General features: G+C 32.8%; 1 protein-coding gene across 4 annotated transcripts in view; it reads right to left on the bottom strand.

The window, feature by feature from the left end:
• The window catches only part of LOC115885079 (probable G-protein coupled receptor CG31760), a 204,491-nt gene that overhangs the window by 29,974 nt on the left and 154,999 nt on the right, over positions 1-19,518 (bottom strand). For all 4 annotated transcript variants that reach the window (XM_030903849.1, XM_030903847.1, XM_030903848.1 and 1 more), the window contains 3 exons: positions 5,898-6,036; positions 2,481-2,601; positions 2,142-2,274 (listed from right to left, as the gene is read on the bottom strand). In XM_030903849.1, coding sequence (XP_030759709.1) covers positions 2,142-2,274; positions 2,481-2,601; positions 5,898-6,036 — 393 coding nt within the window. The remainder of the gene's footprint in view (positions 1-2,141; positions 2,275-2,480; positions 2,602-5,897; positions 6,037-19,518) is intronic.

Here is a 19,518-nt window from a genome sequence, read left to right as displayed (position 1 = left end):
CTTTTCACATATATTCTCTTTAAATGTTTGTATATTTCTACATAAAATTTCCTAAAAATTCTGAAATTGTCAATATTTTACGACAAAGTTTAATATTTTCCTAATAGTCTTGAAAACCTGTAAAAATAGTCAAAAATGGTCAATTTCTTGATTTTTTTCCATATATACCGGGTGCGTCTCAAAGGCTCCTATAACTTTTTTATATTTTGAGATAAAAAAAAACGAGATTTGGTATATTAGTATATGACATAAATTAGAATTGATTGACGTATTCAATAAAGTGATAGTATTCAAACTAAAAGGTGTAGAAACATACACTATCGGACAAAAGTAGAGCAACACTTCAAGAAATATTTGCAAATCGCGATTTTTTAATTATATCATGCATGATAATGTATACAAATACAATAAATTTAAAAACTACGAAGTAGGCTATGAGTATCGATGACAACAAGAATTTTTACTAATAAAACAAATGAATTTATTTTGACATTTAGTTTTAAATGCTTAACGCGTCAAAAGTAGAGCAACATTCAAATAATTCATTCCAAAGAAGGGTTTTAGCAAAAGTAAAGCCCAAAATAATTCTGCGAGGTTTATTTTATGTTTTTTTAAACATTTCTATGCTGGATTAGTCATGCCAATTTCAAAAGTCTTGAAGCAAAGAGTTGTGAATGCATGCATGGAAGGTAACAAACAAGCCAATATTTCAAGACAGTTTGTGTTACCCCGGTACAGTGTATCTAAAATAATTTCATCGTATAATAACAGGGGACACTTAGAAAAGTTGCCAAAATCGGGAAGGCCAAAGAAAACAACAGTAATGACCGACAGACGCATCAAAAGAATTGCTTGTTCCTTGGAAGTCCGCACCTAGAATTATTGCTGAAATTCCAGAAATTACGGTTGGTATACGAACAGTACAAAGAAGATTAGTAGATGCAAAGTTATTTAGTAGACGTCCAACCAAAAAGCCGTTAGTTTCCGAAATCCGAAAGTTTAAAGGAGTCAAGTCGGGTAACCAGGGAAGCCACTCAATTGCACCCCTTCGTCCCATGGAAAGAAATAGAGGAGCAAGGTTGGCATTCGCACGTCGGCATTTAAACTGGACCGTCAATGACTGGAAAAAAGTTCTGTTCAGTGATGAAACTCGCTACAAAATATTCAATTCTGATGGAATGAGACGTGTGAGGCGATCAATCAATACAAGGTTTGATACTAAATACGTAACATCTACAATTAAACACGGTAAAGGCAGTGTATTTATATGGGGTTGCTTCTCATGGAATGGGATAGGCACTATACACTTTATTAATGACATGATGGACCAATTTGTTTATAGGGATATCATGCAGAATATTATGCTTCCTTATGCAGAATGGGAAATGTCACTGCGTTTTATTTTCCAACTGTACAACGATCCAAAACACTCTTCACAAGTTGTTTAAAAGTGGTTTAGGGAAAATGACGTTCGAGTTTTGCAATGGCCAGCAGAATCCCCAAACCTTAACCCCATCGACAATCTCTGGGAAGAAGTAGAACGTCGTATTTGTACCCAAATGTTTCCAAATAAACAATCCTTGATAGATAAAATTAATGAAGTTTGTACAAATCTTTCCGAAAATGTCATTCAGAAGTTGATTGGTTCAATGCCACGCCGTTGTCAGCAAGTTATTAATAATAATGGATATTCTACCAATTACTAATGTATGACTTTCAATTAGTATTGTTCTTAAATGTGTTAAATATTTTTTGTTGAAATAAGACACAATAAAATTTGTTGAATACAATTTGTTGTTCTACTTTTGTCGCCCCTATTCTTATCAATTTTTATAATCAATATTATTTACCATTTTTAAACTGATTAAAAGTACACCAAAATAGTACTAGTACTAAAATAGTATTATAGTAATAGTGTAAGGATAGTGTGTTAGTAAACATAGCCGAAAATCACAACCTAATATTTTTTTTTATTCAAACATGAATAAAAATGAACTTTGTTGCTCTACTTTTGTCCGATAGTGTAGGTCATTTTGACATCACAAGAACCGTATCAGTTGTACGATACAAATTCGAGAATTTCCTGGTTTTTTAATTAATATTTTTTTTTCAAATCAAATTAAATTTCTATGATACTTTACCTGAATGGCCAGGAATAGCTGGCCAAACACGGAGATTCGTCAACACAAAAATGACAGCCAGGAGCACACTGTCTACATTGAAAAATGCTGCCCCACGAGTCACTCGAGTTTTCTAGTTTTTCCTCCCAAGCCACTGAAACAAGACAAAAAAAAATAATATATAAACAAATTATAAACTCAATTTCTATGGAATACCAACAACATATAACCAAAGTAGCCATGGGAGTAAAGAAGTTTCATTTCAAAAAGTCTTCTAAAAAAATACTTTTTGATTTTGTAGATATTCTTCTAGTGGCAAAAAAATAAAGTTTTTTTAAGAGTATCAAATTTAAATTTTACCTTCAACCAATGATCCGTTGAAGATTCCCCCATGATACGGTGAATAAAATCCTTTTCTACAATGGCACTGGTATCTTCCTCTGGACCATGTTGACGTATGCAGTGAAAATTTTGTGATACACTGAAAATAAGAAGAAAAAATTCAGGTAAAAAAGTGTTTTCTACCCTAACAATATTTTTTCATTAAAATCTCTATTTATATATATACTCCAGGGTTGTCGCAACTAACGTCGCATCCCCACTCCTAACCGCCACCTGTTACGATCAAGAACATCTTCCTCTTCCAAGTTACGGTCCTCCATTGCCCTTCTGATGGCCTCATTCCAGGATCTTCTAGCCCGTCCTCTTTCCCTTTTTCCAGGTGGTGACCAGCTGTAGATACGGTAGGGCCATCTTTGGTGTTCCATGCGTAGTAAGTGTCCAAACCACTTAAAGCCCCTCTGTTCGACTCTATCCACTATTGTCTGTGTGGCATCCATTTTGGCTCTGATTTCCACGTTCCTAACTCTGTCCAGTTTAGATATTCTCGCACTGCGTATCAAATAGTCCATTTCGAGTGCATTCAAAGCTCGCTTTTGTTCAGCTTTTAAGGTCCAAACTTCACACCCAACCGACTCCACTAGGGCTCTTCCAATATGTACTTTTGTGTTTGGTCTTATGTTTTTGTCCCACCAGATGCCATTCAGTGCTCCTATAATCTTCCGCCCTTGTTCTATTCTAGCAGATACTTCTGTTTTGTCCAGCCCCTTTCTGGTTATACGTGCCCCCAAGTATCTAAACCATTCAACCTCTTTGAGCTTTGCATTGTCAGAAATGAAAATGTCAAATTTATCATCTGAATTAGTCAGTAGGTATTCCGTTTTATCAATGTTCACAGTAAGGCCCCATTCCGTGTATGCCGAATTTAACCTGCTCATCATGAATTCAAGGTCGTAAGCATCATGAGGTATGACCACCTGATCATCGGCAAAATTTAATGTAACCAAACAGTCATCTCCTACAGGGACGCCCATTCCCCACACCTCTTCTTCCAGTCCATAAGAACCACTTCCAAATACAGACTAAATAAAAGAGGCAACAGAGGACATCCCTGTCGAAGGCCTTTAGTTGTAAAAATTACCTCCCTCTTTAAATCTCTATTTAAATAACAAAAAATCCTCAATATTTATATCGATTCTAACAACATAACCACATCATAACCATCAAAATTTTTTTCCACGCCTTCAATAGGCCAGAGCACACCTGCAAGGAAGTCTTACATCATTTTTTTCAGATATTTTTTGTAATTTCTTGCGGAAACACTTATTTGGGAATGATTTTTTTACCGTAAAGTCTTCCTAGAAATCCAATACAAGTTTTAAACGTGTAAGTTTCTCGAAAAATTTGTTTATTTCCGTTATTTCGATCATTTTCTAAATAATTTTTTTATCTGTTTGACAACGCGTCGCGTCGTTGACAGAGCTACGCGTCGACTACATGAGCGTATTAATTAATATTAATATTGACGTTACTTCAGAAATTATTTGGAAAAAATCGAAATAAAAATGAAACTTCTACACCCTGTATCTCCGAAACTAAGCATTTTAGAACATACATTTATACGAACTTTTTTACTTATTTTTATCTGCAGAATATGCTGGCAAAGTTTCCGGAATACAGTTCGTACCACCCTGTATAATAATCAAAATATCCTCATGGATGCGCCCTAAATACCCATAAATTAATGGATAGAATTACAACCACCACAGCTAATCAACCGAAATTAACTAAACCAATCCGTTCTGTTTATGTTTCAATCTCCGGCAGGTCGATGTTTGAGGAAGGATGTCGATACGGTATATTTCCGGTATGCGTTTCAATTCCCTTGTCCAGGTTAGCCATGGATGACCCTTGACCCATCTCGTAACATGTTGCTCGTTAAGTCCCTTACGTTTTCAGTTTCCAGGTAGGGATGTACAAAATAGATCGATATTTGAAAATATCGATACTTTATTTTAAATATCGATATTCCTTACGAACATTTTAGTAATGATATCTCTTATTTAAACAAATTGTTTCGTAGATGATTGATTTCATTTGAACGTACTTTTTTTGTGCTGCACTATTTGCTTTTACTGCTCGAATCTTGCAACTATCTATACTAATATATAAAATCCTTAAGTGACTGACATACTGATTAATTACGATCCTGCTCAAACCACTCAAACGTAAGAAGCTCAATTTTAGCATACAGGTTGATTCTAGTGTGTAGAGGTTCGATAAGAAAGAATTTTTCGAAATTCCAGTTCCAAGAGTGTGAAACCACCCCTCAAATATTACAATATTTTTTATTTAAAAAACGGTCAAGTTTCCGAAAAAGCGCTTAAACACGTTTATTTTATTTTGTTTTTTACGTATTTTAAGATTTTTTAAAAATGTATACAGGGTGTTTCGAAAAATCTGGTCATTGATTAATCACGAACCTGCTTAAAGCGCTTGACGTAAAAAGCTGATTTTTGGAAAACAGATTGACTTTAGGGTGTAGAGGTTCGATAAGAAGGGATTTTTCGAAACTCGAATTCTAAGGGGGTGAAACTATCCCTCAAATGTTAAAATATTTTTTATTTAAAAACCAGTGAGTTTTTCGGAAAAATACTTAAACACGTATATTTTATTTTGTTGTTTTTCATATTTTAAGATTTTTATAAATTTATACAGGGTGTTTCATAAAATATGACCATTGAGTAATCACGAGTCTGCTTAAACTGCTTAACATTTACAGCTGATTTTTGGCAAACGGATTGACTGTGGGGTGTAGAGGTTCGATAAGGAGGGGTTTCTCGAATCTCAAATTCCAAGAGGGTGAAAACGCCCCTCAAATATTACAATATTTGTTATTTAAAAAACGGTTAGTCTTTCGGGAAAACGCTTGGACAAGCATAATTTATTTGGTTTTTTTACATATTTTGAAATTTTTTAAAAAATCATACAGGGTGTTCCAAAAAGTTGGGTAATTGCTTAACCACGATTCTGCTTAACCTGCTTGACGTAAAAAGCTTATTTTTGGCAAACGGATTTTTCGAAAGACAAATTCCAACGAGATGAAACTACCCCTCAAATACTACCAAGTTATATAATAATATCTCCTTATTGTTTTTTCTCATGCTGACATAAATGCGAGAAAATTTTATCCAGTTTGTATTTTAATGGAAATTCTTCTGCTTTGCTTTATCATCGCCATTACAAATGATTAATTCGACACGAACGAAGTACACGCTAGTAAACTATATTGCTATAACAATTTTTATTTATGTCTTGTTATATTTTGTATTGATTTAATTCAGATAGACATTCAAAAAAAAACTAAACACTTATTATTTAGTTAATTTCTTGTAGGTATTTTGATTGTCGTACATTACTATATCTAAGAAAATTTACCTGTGAAGTGAGATTGTGACATTTGTGAGATCCGTGGAAGACTGTCATAGTGTTTGTCGAGGCTGATCCTAATTGAGCTTCGCATTGATCCACTTCCAAATGAGATATATCCACGTCTAGGCTAAGAAATCCCTTAATTCTAGAACAAAAAGAAAAAATGATGTGCTTTTTCATAATTTAGTTGGTTAGGATAGCCATTTTCATAATTTTGAGATACAATCTCACTCAAAAATGTCTATACCAATGTGGCGGATTCATCTCTCCAAAAAAATCCTTTATCGGTATTTCGACTGCACTGCAACCTTAGATTAGTGAAAATCTAAGATTTGTCAGCATTCCTGGGACACAAGGTACAGAACTTTATTTAGAGGTCATTGGTACAGAATAAATTTTAATAACGCCAAAATTATAATGAAAGAAGCGACAGCTTCTAAAAGAAAAATAAAAGAGGCTTTTTTAATTCAATCTAATAAAAATAAATGTATTACTCATGCATCTGTAGATGTTAGTAATGTATGGCAATCGCTTCTTTGATTTTAAAGAACATAACATAAATAAACATAACATACGTAAAATTTAAAAATAATCATACAGAATGTTTGGCACTTTTTGGTTTTACCCTCTCTGGTTTTACCTTATTAAGTAATTGTTATCAGGTAGTAATTGTTAATTTTGAAGTTTAACTTGATATAATGTCATTTTAACAGAACGTCAACGATTTCTTGTAGACGTATCTGTTTTAAAAAAATAAAGTGTTCTCGAATAGTTGATTTTAAATATTTTAAATGGTTTTTTGCTTTATTCTTCGTATTTTTTTTTTGCTTCCGACGACGGAAAGAGATAAACTTTCCGAAACGTTAAGCATTTTTTCTTTGTTAGGCAAATTTGTATAACTGTAAACATAACTTCTGACAAGCAGTATTTTCTTGCAGTGCAGTGGCGAAATACCCATAAAGGATTTTTTTGGAGAGAATCTCAGTCAAGTATCTACATATTATTTGGTCATATTCACATTAATGTCTCATTTTTGTTTCTCACTTGCAAATGCAAATAGATTGCAAACATATTTTGTGTAGTTTTGCCTTTTTATTATATAGAAAAGCCGTTATTAAATTATATCAGTGGAAATTGGTCTTCATATATGGCATAAAGGCTGATCTATAAGCTACTAGGCTTTAAATTTAATGCACTAATTTTAATGCGATCATCAACGTAATTATATATGCACGTGTAGGTCTATCTAAAGTTTATAGTTTGTAATACATGTTAGGTTACTCCTAGTCAATCCATTAATGTTTTCACTTTAAAAACAAGTTCCCGTTGCTTAAAAATGAATTTTAAATAGGGATATGAACGGTTAAAATAATAAAATTTACATAATTCATAAACAAATAATACAAAAATATAACTAAACATTTTCCAAAGTTGATTATTTTTCGAAAGTTTTTATATACTGGTTTGTAAATTTCAATAAAAGCAATGATCAAACTTTACTGTACAATGTTGCAAAAATATATTTTTTCAAACGTCATAAAAGTATTAATTTTTGCGACGTGATTGACAATATAAAAAGTTACTTTAATGCCTAGGCATAAAAGTAAAGCACTTTTTTTCCAAGCAACTGTTAAAATTGCCTTATATTTATCAAAAATAGTACTTTAACTGGAAGGGCAGATTAAATGATACTTTAACAGCGAGGATAGGTTAAAAACTTTATTTCTTCTCGCACGTTTTTTAATTGCTTCCATTTTTGAAAAATTTTGTATTCCTTTTCATAAGTTATTCTGGATTTAAATGGAAGTAGTTTGGATATGGCGTTTGTCGCCTCAGCCTGAATATCTGTTGGTAAATTACTTATTTCGTTTTGAGCCATTTCTGGCTCCGATGCAATCAGCAATCGACACGAAAGAGAATTAAAAAATATTGACTCAAAACTGACAACTAAAGAGACAGCTTTATTTACTTGTCAAATTACATAGAAACCAACGCCAACCCAGCACAATCTGTTTTCTACTTGTAATAAATTCCTTCAAATAATAATTTTTGAATACTTTTTAAAACGTAACTTGCTATGGAAAAAAATATTGTTTTATACACGACGATAAAATTGCATTATCGTCTTCCGAAATTAATTCACTATTCCTGTGTATCACCCTGTATACCCTATACCGCTATTTTATTAAATAAATTGACTTAACCTAAATTATATTTTGTAAACTGCACAAGCTAAGGAATCTTTTGATTCTCAAACAAAAAGTAAAATAAAATTATTTCATAATTCTGCATAGTACGATAGTAATTTTGTAATTTTAAGGTACAAACCAAAGGATTGAAAGAAACACGTCAAATTGTGTGATTAATAACAGATCTATGTTGATCATTAATATTTGGAAATGGTAAAAACACGGCTTGGAAGGCAAGTAAAAGATTAATGATGCATAACCCAGGTCAGAGGAAATCAATCAACGTTTTTGTGGTTGTTTATGTGGAATCGGTAAGTCTCCAAGTCTATCACAGTTCAATTTCTGGAAAATATTGGACGGTCTTATGTATCACTTGTCAGATATAAACATTTTTGTTGTTTTTAGGGTTCCGTACCCAAAGGGTAAAAACGGGAACCCTGTTACTAAGACTTTGCTGTCCGTCCGTCCGTCCGTCTGTCACAAAGGTCTATCTTGTGCACCGTTATAGCTAGACAGTTGAAATTTTCACAGATAATGTTGCCGCTATAAAAACAAATACTGAAAACAGAATTAAATAAATGTTTATAAATAAAAAAGTACTTTTACTAAACATTATTTTTTAAGTAAGAATTTTACATAAAATCTTTCAAGTTCTCGGTGGCCGCGTGGTTAAAGCGTTAGGAGTTTACGCTGCTATGACGTTGGAGCTGTAGTAAGGCAGGTTCGAATCCTAGTCACGGCGAATCTTTTTTTTAATCGTTTTTTTTTTAATTTTTACATATTTATTTTTACTTTTCACATATTTATTATTGATTAATACAATTTTTAGTTATGTGTTTCTTAATTTTTTTTAAATTACTTATACGCGCATTCATAATTTCAGCTAAATCGGAAAAAAAAAGTTTATAATAATATAGTATCTAATGTTGTATAGATAATGAATGGTACAGAACCCTGCGTGCGCGAGTCCGACTCGCACTTGACCAATTTTTTGTTTATTAAAATAACCATAATCGTTTTTGGAAAAATAAATATGTACCAGTTCAAAGCCGGTTGGTTTTATTAAAATAAAAAAAAACATATAAAATAGAAATACATCCAGCACAAATCCCAGATATGACAGACATTTTTAGATTTCATATTTATAAATAGATTGTAATCTATTTGAAATGAGAATTTAGCTTAAGGCTTTAAAACATACCGGAAGTAATCAAAAAGTTATTTATAAATATTTTTGAACCATTTAAATTTATCACAGGCAATGATTTTCCTTCAAGTGAGTAATAAGTAAAAAAAACGTCGTCAAAGATGGCTGGGGAATTATAATACTTAAAGTACAATGCGTTTATAATGTACTGAACAAAGAGAGGACAGTAAACACGTTGCCAAACTGTGAAATAAACCGAGAAACTGTGCACATCGCTAAGAGACGTGGAAGGGGATATAGCAGATTTGTCGCAGTTGACCGGTCGACCCAATCAATACCTCTGTCAGTACTTAAAGTTCTAGGGAAAGGTGTACGTCATGCGTTCAGCTTCACGATTTAATTACGTTTCGTGATACTTAATTTGTTTATTTATTAACGAGTCGTTGTAATTTTCCATATATCTTGAATATTTTTAAGTGCAAGCTAGAAACACTTGCATTTTTGTTAAAAATAAGTGGAATTGAGTGGGTGTTCGATAGTGGTCACGCTATTAGAACTCTGAATTCAAAAATCGATATCTCGAAATCTATTAGAAATAATAGATTGTAGTTTTTTCAAGAACTTTGTTAATATTTCTGCTGTATTTTCTTTGTAGGCAGTATGTGAAAATCTTTATCAATAAAAAAATTACACGATTGCTGAAAATTGTTATGCTCTAAAAGTAAATGGATGGATTGTTTACAATTTTTGAATGGAAAAAACAACCTTATCGAATTTTTCTTATGTAAACATATTGTAAAATATCCGATCTTGAAAATAAAAAAAAGTTTCAATATCTAAAGTGGTTCTTGAGTTATGGCCTGTTATGTGTTAAAAAGTTGAGTCACCCTAACAATATCCTTATAATTCCATTTCAGATGCTCAGAAACATGTCTAATGATTTTATCTAGTTATCTCTTGAAAAAAGGCGTATCGGCAACGCCGCAACAGCACACCGTTGCGCGTCGCCTCGGTTGGTCGCATTTCTCTCACTCCGACTTAGTAAGATCCCTATGCGATTTACTTCCACACATGTAAATGCCGACCCAAACGTAACAGTTGCCAGCACGGTATACAGCGTAATAGACTCTTAAGACTAACTGCCAGTAAGCGCCATTAAAAAACAAAGAAGAGTACAGGCCACGTAAGGCCTAAAAAAGGCTACTTTGACGCCGTTTTTTTCCGAACATATAATATTATCGAAATTTATCTTTTAATTAGCTCTAATGTTTTCCTATTCATTACAGTTACAAGATACGACTGAAAATATGTTTCTAAACTTAAAGTTCTAAATTAAATCAAGTTTTTCAATTATTTTTTCGTCTGGACGTTTAAACTTAAAAGCAATTTATCTCCCATACCGTTTAAAATTACTCTAAATTCGTTTCGGAGCGTCTCGCTGTTCGCCGGATCATTTTTGTTCCATTTTCTTTGCGTTTTAACTCGTAAACTACCCTTATTTTATTTGTTTTTTTTCTTTCCTAGCTATTTTTACGGCAAAGTTAATAATAAGATCGTGCATGAGATAAAACAGCAACGAAATTGAATTTAAATGTTGTTATTTTTGGTAGGGTATACCGTGCTGGCAACTGTTACTTTTGGGTCGGGATTAACATGTGTGGAAGTAAATCGCATATGGATCTTATTAAGTCGGAGTGAGAGAAATGCGACCGACCGAAGCGACGCGCGACGGTGTGCTGTTGCGGCGTTGCCGATACGCCTTTCCCTATCAAGTAAAGTAAAATCACGATCGCAAACCGCTCATTTTTAAAAGACTTTTTTTTCAAGAGATAACGAGATAAAATCATTAGACATGTTTCTGAGCATGTGAAATGGAATTATAAGGATATCGTTAGGGTGTAATTTTTTTATAACGAGAAAACGTCAGTAATCGCGATAATTTAAAAACTCAACTTTTTAACACATAACAGGCCATAACTCAAGAACCACTTTAGATATTCAATTTTTTTTTTATTTTCAAGATCGGATATTTTACAATATGTTTACATAAGACAAATTGGATAAGGTTGTTTTTTCCATTCAAAAATTGTAAACAATCCATCCATTTAGAGCATATCAATTTTCCGCAATTGTGTAATTTTTTTATGGATAAAGATTTTCACATACTGTCTACAAGGAAAATACAGCAGAAATATTAACAAAGTTCTTGAAAAAACTACAATCTATTATTTCTAATAGATTTCGAGATATCGATTTTTGAATTCAGAGTTCTAATAGCGCGACCACTATCGAACACCCACACAATTCCACTTATTTTTACCAAAAATGCAAGTGTTTCTAGCTTGCATTTAAAAAAATTCAAGCTATAGGGAAAATTACAACGACTATCGTTAATAAATAAACAAATTAAGTATCACGAGACGTAGTTAAATCGTGAAGCTGAACCCATGACGTACACCTTTCCCTAGAACTTTAAGTACTGACAGAGGTATTGATTGGGTCGACCGGTCAACTGCGACAAATCTGCTATATCCCCTTCCACGTCTCTTGGCGATGGGCACAGTTTCTCGGTTTATTTCATACGTTTGGCAACGTCTTTACTGTCCTCTCTTTGTTCAGTACATTATAAACGCATTGTACTCTTCTCACATACGGAAATCTCGACCCAAGACTGACCTTTGCCAGCCCTTAGTATAAATAAGGATGTTTTTGTTTTGGTATGCCGTTTTTTTCCGAGAAAAAAAAACAGTGTAAAAATGTGAGAAAATCAGATTCAGATACTTAAAGTAAAATACGTTTTCTAGTATATTTAGTTTATATAGTCTATATTTACTAGGTATTTACTTTATATAGTCTATACTTACTTTGCTATAAATATCGTAATCTTAAATCATACAGGATGTTCAAAATTCGACGCCAAACTTTCTAAATCATGAAATGATTTTTCTTTGTTTTTTTTTCAAATGGAACACCCTGTATATTATTTTTTTATTAGATGTAGAATTAAAAAATGAACATTTTTTGTATTTAAAGTATATCAAAATTTTTAATGGTTTCGCAGATACACGTAGTATTATTTCATATGGCTCTCCCAACGGTAAAATACTAGAGAAAAATCATTGGGTGACTTTGATAAAATTTTACTGTGGAAAATGCCATATGAAATATAAAACCGCGAATATCCGCGAAACCGTTAAAAATTTTGAAATACTCTAAATGCAAAAAATGTTTATTTTTTAATTCTCCATCTACTGAAAAAATAATATATAAGGTGTTCCATTTGAAAAAACGGAGAAAAATTATTTTACATTTCAGGAAGCTTGCCGTAGAATTTTGAACATCCTGTATGATTTACGATTACCATATTTATAGCAAAGTTAAGTGCAGATCATCTAAAGTAAATACCTAATTTAGTTTTGATTTCATGACAGGTCTTGTATTTTTAATAATTTTTTTAAGAACGGCTGAAAAGTATATATTTTTTTATTTATTTGTTAATATCGCCGAAACTATTATAATATATTTACTCATATCTTAGGATTATGTGAAGTGATCTGAAAGGAAGCCAAAAATGCAATAATATACAGGGTGTTCCATTTAAAAAAATCATCCCGATCCACTCACACTTTTTTGAGCCCCTCTCACCAAAATATTTTCCTGAAATCATCTTAGAACATACTTTAGGTTTGCACTTACATCAATAATTTCACACAAAACACAATAATTAATGTAAAACTGTTTTATGCAAAAAACATGTGTCTTTTTTTATCTGAGACCTTTTTCTTTCAAACATTTTTATAAACTACGTGTTTTAAACCTTCAGAAAGCTCTTCCAATCCAAAATAAATGAATGAATAGAATGACAAAAAAAACACAAAAAAGTCAGGACTCTTTCAAAAATGACGAGGACATTTTGAGAAGTTGTTATATAAAGCAACGGCTTATATAAATTGCCAATCGATATATAGATATGGTAGGAATATTAAGGAGGGATACGGTGTAAAATATTCTTTTATAATATATTTACTCATATCTTAGGGTATGTAAAGTGATCACAAGAGAAAGAAGCCAAAATGCAATAATATACGAAGTTGTTCCATTAAAAAAATCCATCCCGATCACTCACACTTTTTTGAGCCCCTATAGAAGCTAAAATATTTTCCTGAAATCATCTTAGAACATACTTTAGGTTTGCACTTACATCAATAATTTCACACAAAACACAATATTTTTTTTTTTTTTTTTTTTTTTTTTTTTTTTTTTTTTTTATCTGGGACCTTTTTCTTTCAAAAATTTTTATAAACTACGTGTTTTAAACCTTCAGAAAGCTCTTTAAATCCAAAATAAATGAATGAATAGAATGACAAAAAAAAACACAAAAAAGTCAGGACTCTTTCAAAAATGACGAGGACATTTTGAGAAGTTGTTATATAAAGCAACGGCTTATATAAATTGCCAATCGATATATAGATATGGTAGGAATATTAAGGAGGGATACGGTGTAAAATATTCTTTTATGATAAAGGAGGATTTTATTTGATTTTCGTACGTGCGTAGACGTGCGCCTGGTACGTATGGATCCGACGGGAAAAATGATCTAAGCGTGCTGCGAAATATTGCTCGAAAATATTAGGAAAGTTTTATAATATATAGAACGGCAGTTTATCACTATATTTTTTGAAGAAATTTTAAAAAATATATCAAACAAATTGATGTTTGATTAAATATCTGATAGTTTATTTGGATGATACTCTGGCTACCAGATCACCAAAGGGATGTAGAATGTAGAATATTTAGGAGGGGAGTTAATCACCGCGACCTTACAGATCTATTGTGTGTTCCCCATTCTTGAGTTATAACGAGTTACAACTCGTCATACACTCTCAGAGCTTTATCAATAGACAGAATCTAAGACGGCTCCACAGAGGCCAGCTCTCTATCCTCGACATCAGCCGAACCAAAGTTCATACACACCGGAAAAGTCTAGGGATATTACAATTTTATCCAGCCATCGTCAGTAATTTTATTATTTGCATTTCTGATATAATAAAATTAAAATAAACAAATAGTTTACAGGACGTATTGGAAATAAAAATGCGAAATTTACCGAATTTTTCAAATTTACCTTGATTTTTATTGGACTCAAAAAATTAGACACATTTTTTTTTATTCTAAACTGTGAATTAAAAAAAAAGATAAAATAATTTTTACTTAATAAAGAGTATGGCCTCCTCTACTGTTCATTAAAGCTCTACATGGAGAGACATGCTCCTCATCAGGTTGTCGATCTCTTCTTGAGGTACAGCCTGCCACGCTGCATTCACGGCCCGAACCAGATCCCTACGAGTTTCACGAGGCATACCCATTCTCAAAATTCTTCTTTGGACCGCGTCCCATACGTGCTCGATGGGGTTGAGGTCAGGAGATTGTGCCGGCCAGGGTAAGATGTTTAATTGATGAGCACTGATAAACTCACTTACCACTCTGGCTGTATGAGGCCGTGCATTATCATGCATGAGAATGAAGCTTCTCCCAAAATCATTGGCATATGGTAACATGACAGGCTCAAGAATTAAATCATGATATGTGATTCCTGTTAGAAACCATTCAAGAAAAACGAGATCGGCTTTTCGGCCTAACTGGACTCCTCCCCAGACCATAACTGATAAGGGTGCACTTCCTGAACATGATCAAACCGAATAAGATTTCCCGGTTCTCTCCATACTCTAAGCCTTCTCGAATCCGGATGAATTCCAAAGCGTGACTCATCCGTGAAGAGAACATTGGCCCATTGTTCATTCGACCACTGAACATGATCTTGAGCCCACAAATGTCGTACCTCTCGATTTCCTCTCGTTAAGGGTTGTGCTCTCCAGGGGCGTCTGCTTCTTAAGTTGACCTCTCTTAATCTATTGCGAACAGTGTCAGGACTAACGGTTACATTATGTGTTTCCTGGAGAATTAAACTAAGCTCTGGTGCTGTAGCTCTTTCGATAACGTTTTGCTTGAAGGATGCTGGGGTAGGTGCCCATTGATTCGGAGCATTTAGTTTTCGGCCCAAATACTCCTCTATCCCTGTCCCTGCTTTGGTTTTGGAAGCATCAGTATACCACATTATGGTAAGATCTTTTAAATGCTGAGTAAACGTTTCTTCCTTCCAATCATTTTTATTACTCAATACTACAGTGAGGTGTTTCTCAAAGTTGTAAATTCTTGGTATATCATCCACTGGGAGTTGGAGAAGTGGAATTTTCTTTTTGAGGGTGTTTAAGCCACTGACTTGAAAATTCTCCCAGTACTGTTTCCGTCAATGATCATTCTAATCATTGGTCGCATTGGCATAACTACCGACGACAATGTGCAGTGGTGTTAGGTCCAGGATGACCTCCATTGCTGCTGTTGGACATGTCCTCATGGCACCTGTGATGCAGATACATGCTAGTATCTGTACTTGTCACAGGTTCTGCCTTACCGTACGTTGCTCTAGTTTTGTGTACCAAGCAACTACTCCATAGGTAATCATGGGTCTTATTATCATGGTATACATCCACAGTATCACCTCCCATACAATATCACCAACGGATAGAAGGCAATGAAAAAGCAAACGATCTAGCTAGAAAAGGAGCGAACACTCCACTAACTGAACCAGAACCGTTCTGCTTCCCAAGTGGAAACCGAGTTAAGGCGGAACTCAAAAACCTTGAAGAATCTATCCGTAAAGCAATCTACAAGATGTTCTACAGCTTAAAAATTATCATAACTCTTTAAAAAAATATTTTTTTAATTCCCTCAGTTATTTTTCAATTCTTCCAAAGTTTAAGAGTCTCTATAAAAAATTAAACATAACTCATTTTGCAGTCGTTTAATAAAAAATTAAAACACAATTAGGTCTGAATGGTTAATAGACCGACTACCCGACCCTGACGTCTGGATCTTAATTATTTCTCAAAAACTTATCATCTCGAGAACACCTCTGGCTTTCCGAATGAATATTAACGATATTGCTGCCTTCCCTTGTTTCAGAAACAACGGCCTTTAAATCTTTTGAACGAAGCAACGAAATCCTTACAGCCGACAATTATTCATTTATTTTGTGCTTAGTTAGGGATGGGCGTATACATAAAAAATCGATATTTAAGTATCGATATTTGAAAAATATATCGATATATTATTTTCACCTGTCTGAAAAAATAGCCGTCTGTGAAATTAAATTAAAATAATCATAATTTAATGAAATCTTTATTTAAAAAAGAAAATCAGACCTATCATGACCTATGCATGCGAAACCTGGACATTTAAAACGGACATTATAAAACAGGTTGCACAGCGCTCAATGGAACGAAATATGCTGGAAATAAACCAAAAAAAAACGTAAAAAATAGAGTGGATGTGGTACAAAAGGACCCAGGTAATGTAGAAAAAATTCTGGCCAAATACTATCAGAAACGAGGATTTATGGAGCTTGACCAACCAAAGGCCGGTGTATAACGAGATCAAACTTAGGAAATGGAGGTGGATTGGCCACACTTTAAGGCAAAGCGGCAACAACATCGCTGGTAAAGATTGAGTGGAATCCACAAGGCAGTAGAAGAACTGGTCCAAGACACACATGGCAAAAGACAATTAAAAAGGAGATCGAAGCAGTAAACCGATCATGAAGAGATGTCAAATCAATAATTGCCAACAACCGAACCCGCAGGAGAGCGTTTATTGAAGCCCTATGCTCCACGTAGGAGTAAAGGACAAAATTAATGAATAATTGTAGAATGTAGAATGTAGAATGCGTCAGTCACTGCGACCTTAAAGATCTATTGTCCCCCCTTCCGTGAGTCATCACACAGTCTATAACCCATCATACCCCTGTTGTAGAGGGGACAGGGTATTTCCCATCTTCCTTTGACAACAGTTCTTCCTCCAAGAGAGATGGGATCATGATATATAGCCAGCAATAGGCTCAACTAGAAAGAGAGTATCTAAATATATGAGGAAGGCTACAGTATAATTGAAAATGGTTGAATAAGCTGAAAATGATGATGATTCTGTTATAATTGATATATAACCTATCGATATTCTAATACATCCTTAGTACAAGTCTTTTCTCATTACCAAAACAGAGTAGTTTTCTTTGCCGATTATATTTAATTAAATCGAACACAATATCAGTCTTCGTTCTTCTACAACAAAATTTTAACCCTTTAATTCATTAGGAGACTGAATAATACAAAAAGAGCATTGTGATATTGTTCTCTATTATTTGTTTTAATCAAGATAAGTATAATTAAGGATAAATAGGAGGTCTGGCTTACACTGATTTACTTTTGTCATTCAGAGTAAAATTGATTGTATAGTGTCCGTTCCAAAAGTAATTATTATTATACAGGGCGAGTCTTAAATAAGTGCGAATGTTTTCAGGGCTGATAGATCTCGATAAAATAAACATTTTTTCTCTTTACCGTTTTTCAAATAAATCCAAAATATCCGAGTTATTTTACTTGAAAATTTTCAAAGAAAATTATTTTTGTTGCTAAAATTTTGAGAAACACTAGATCTTTTCTGGATTTTCTTTCTTGTAAATTTAATCTACTACCTATGTTGCCATATTATCAACAAAGTACGTTTTTTAATTAAAAACTAAAAAAATTTCCAAATTTTTTTTCAAAAAATACCAAATTTTCACTTATAATATCACAAGAGCTTAAATTATTTTCGGAAATTTTTTTGAGAGCACGAATATTTTGAAAATTAATTTTTCATAATTTTCCTAAAATATTCGTGCCCGAAAGAAAATTTCCAGGAATAATTTAAGCTTGCGTGGTATTCGGTAAGAAAATTTCACACCTAAATTTGAAAAAAAAAATATTAATCCAACATGACATTTTAAAATAATTTCAATTTGTTAAGTTGGCCAAGGTATTGATGTTTTTGACATATTATGTGTTTTGTCATTTTTGTTTGCGATTCTGTCATTAAGCTATTACTAGTTTTAAAACGTCTGTACGTAGAGTAAGAAGTGTATAGCGAAATGTCGCGATGTCGGAAAGTAAACCAACAAGTCATTAAAGAAGAAATTGAAAATATAAAACCAGATAACACCCGAAAATCAAAATCAGGTGTATATCCATCATATTTCGTTAAATAGAAAAATACCAGCTTTAGTTAAATAAAGGCGGCAGAACTATATTTTTTAGAACATGGCAATTTCGAAGAAATTCATATGTAGGTATATCTAACATATTTCCTTAAATAAAAAATATTTCCAACCTTAGTTACATCAAATGCTAAAACTCAAATGGGTAATATTTCAATATATAGACATTGTAGTTCATTCACATTATGATTGTAGATCTTATGTTTACCTTTTCAACTGTCAAAAAATTTCCACTAAAGTTTCGTGGCGCCTCGAAAAAATTTCCGGAAATTTTTTCAGTTGCCATGGTAACTAGTCAACATTAAAGCATGTTATTGGTTGAAAAGTAGAGGTGTGAAATTTTCACCAAAATTTTTTTTTTCAGCAAAACACTCATAATCGTGTTTCTGAGGTCGACATATACTACTCCTAAAAATATTTGCACTTATTTAAGACTCACCCTGTATAACAAAATAATAATAAGCAAATGTTTTTTAAGAACAAAGAGACAAAGGAAAATGCAAAGCTAAAAAATTAAGAAAAAATCGATGAAAATACAGATAATAAATTTATTGTACTTTATTGTACAGGGTGGGTCAAATTCGACGCTTTTAAATGGAAACACCCTTTTCTATAGGGGATAGAGAAAAACTAATATCGGTGTCTAGAGCTCATTTTTTGTCAAAAACATAATGGTCTTTGAACTGCATGTCGATATCTGTTACCGTTTCGGTGTTTTTCACAAAAATATGCATTTTTAACAAAAAAAAAACATTTGTTATGAAAACATTTCCAAAGCATCTTTTTACGTAGAATTTAATGGTTTAAGTATAATTTTTTTAAAATTAATAATTTAAGAATTATCGACAGAAAATTTGATTTTTTATATGGGACACCCTGTATATTTTTAATTTATTTAAAAGAATTTAAAATTACCTTTCCAAAAATATAACACACTTAATATTTTACTCGATTCCTCTTCGAGATATAGAGTATATAAAAATTTGCCCGCTTTAAATAAGTAGGCTTTGAACGGCACCAGCTGTAATGCAAAAAAATTCTAGCTGTGAGCATCAATTAAAACGAAAATAATATTTGCTATGAGAGATGCAGAATTTTATAACAATTTAAAATATATTTAACCAACATCAACACATTTAAACT

The sequence above is a fragment of the Sitophilus oryzae genome, unplaced genomic scaffold (genome assembly GCF_002938485.1).
Source record: "Sitophilus oryzae breed Bouriz unplaced genomic scaffold, Soryzae_2.0 scaffold_360_pilon_pilon, whole genome shotgun sequence".
Taxonomy (NCBI): Eukaryota; Metazoa; Arthropoda; class Insecta; order Coleoptera; family Curculionidae; genus Sitophilus; species Sitophilus oryzae.
The sequence above is the reverse complement of the archived record's forward strand: the minus strand, read 5'-3'. Positions and strand labels throughout refer to the sequence as shown.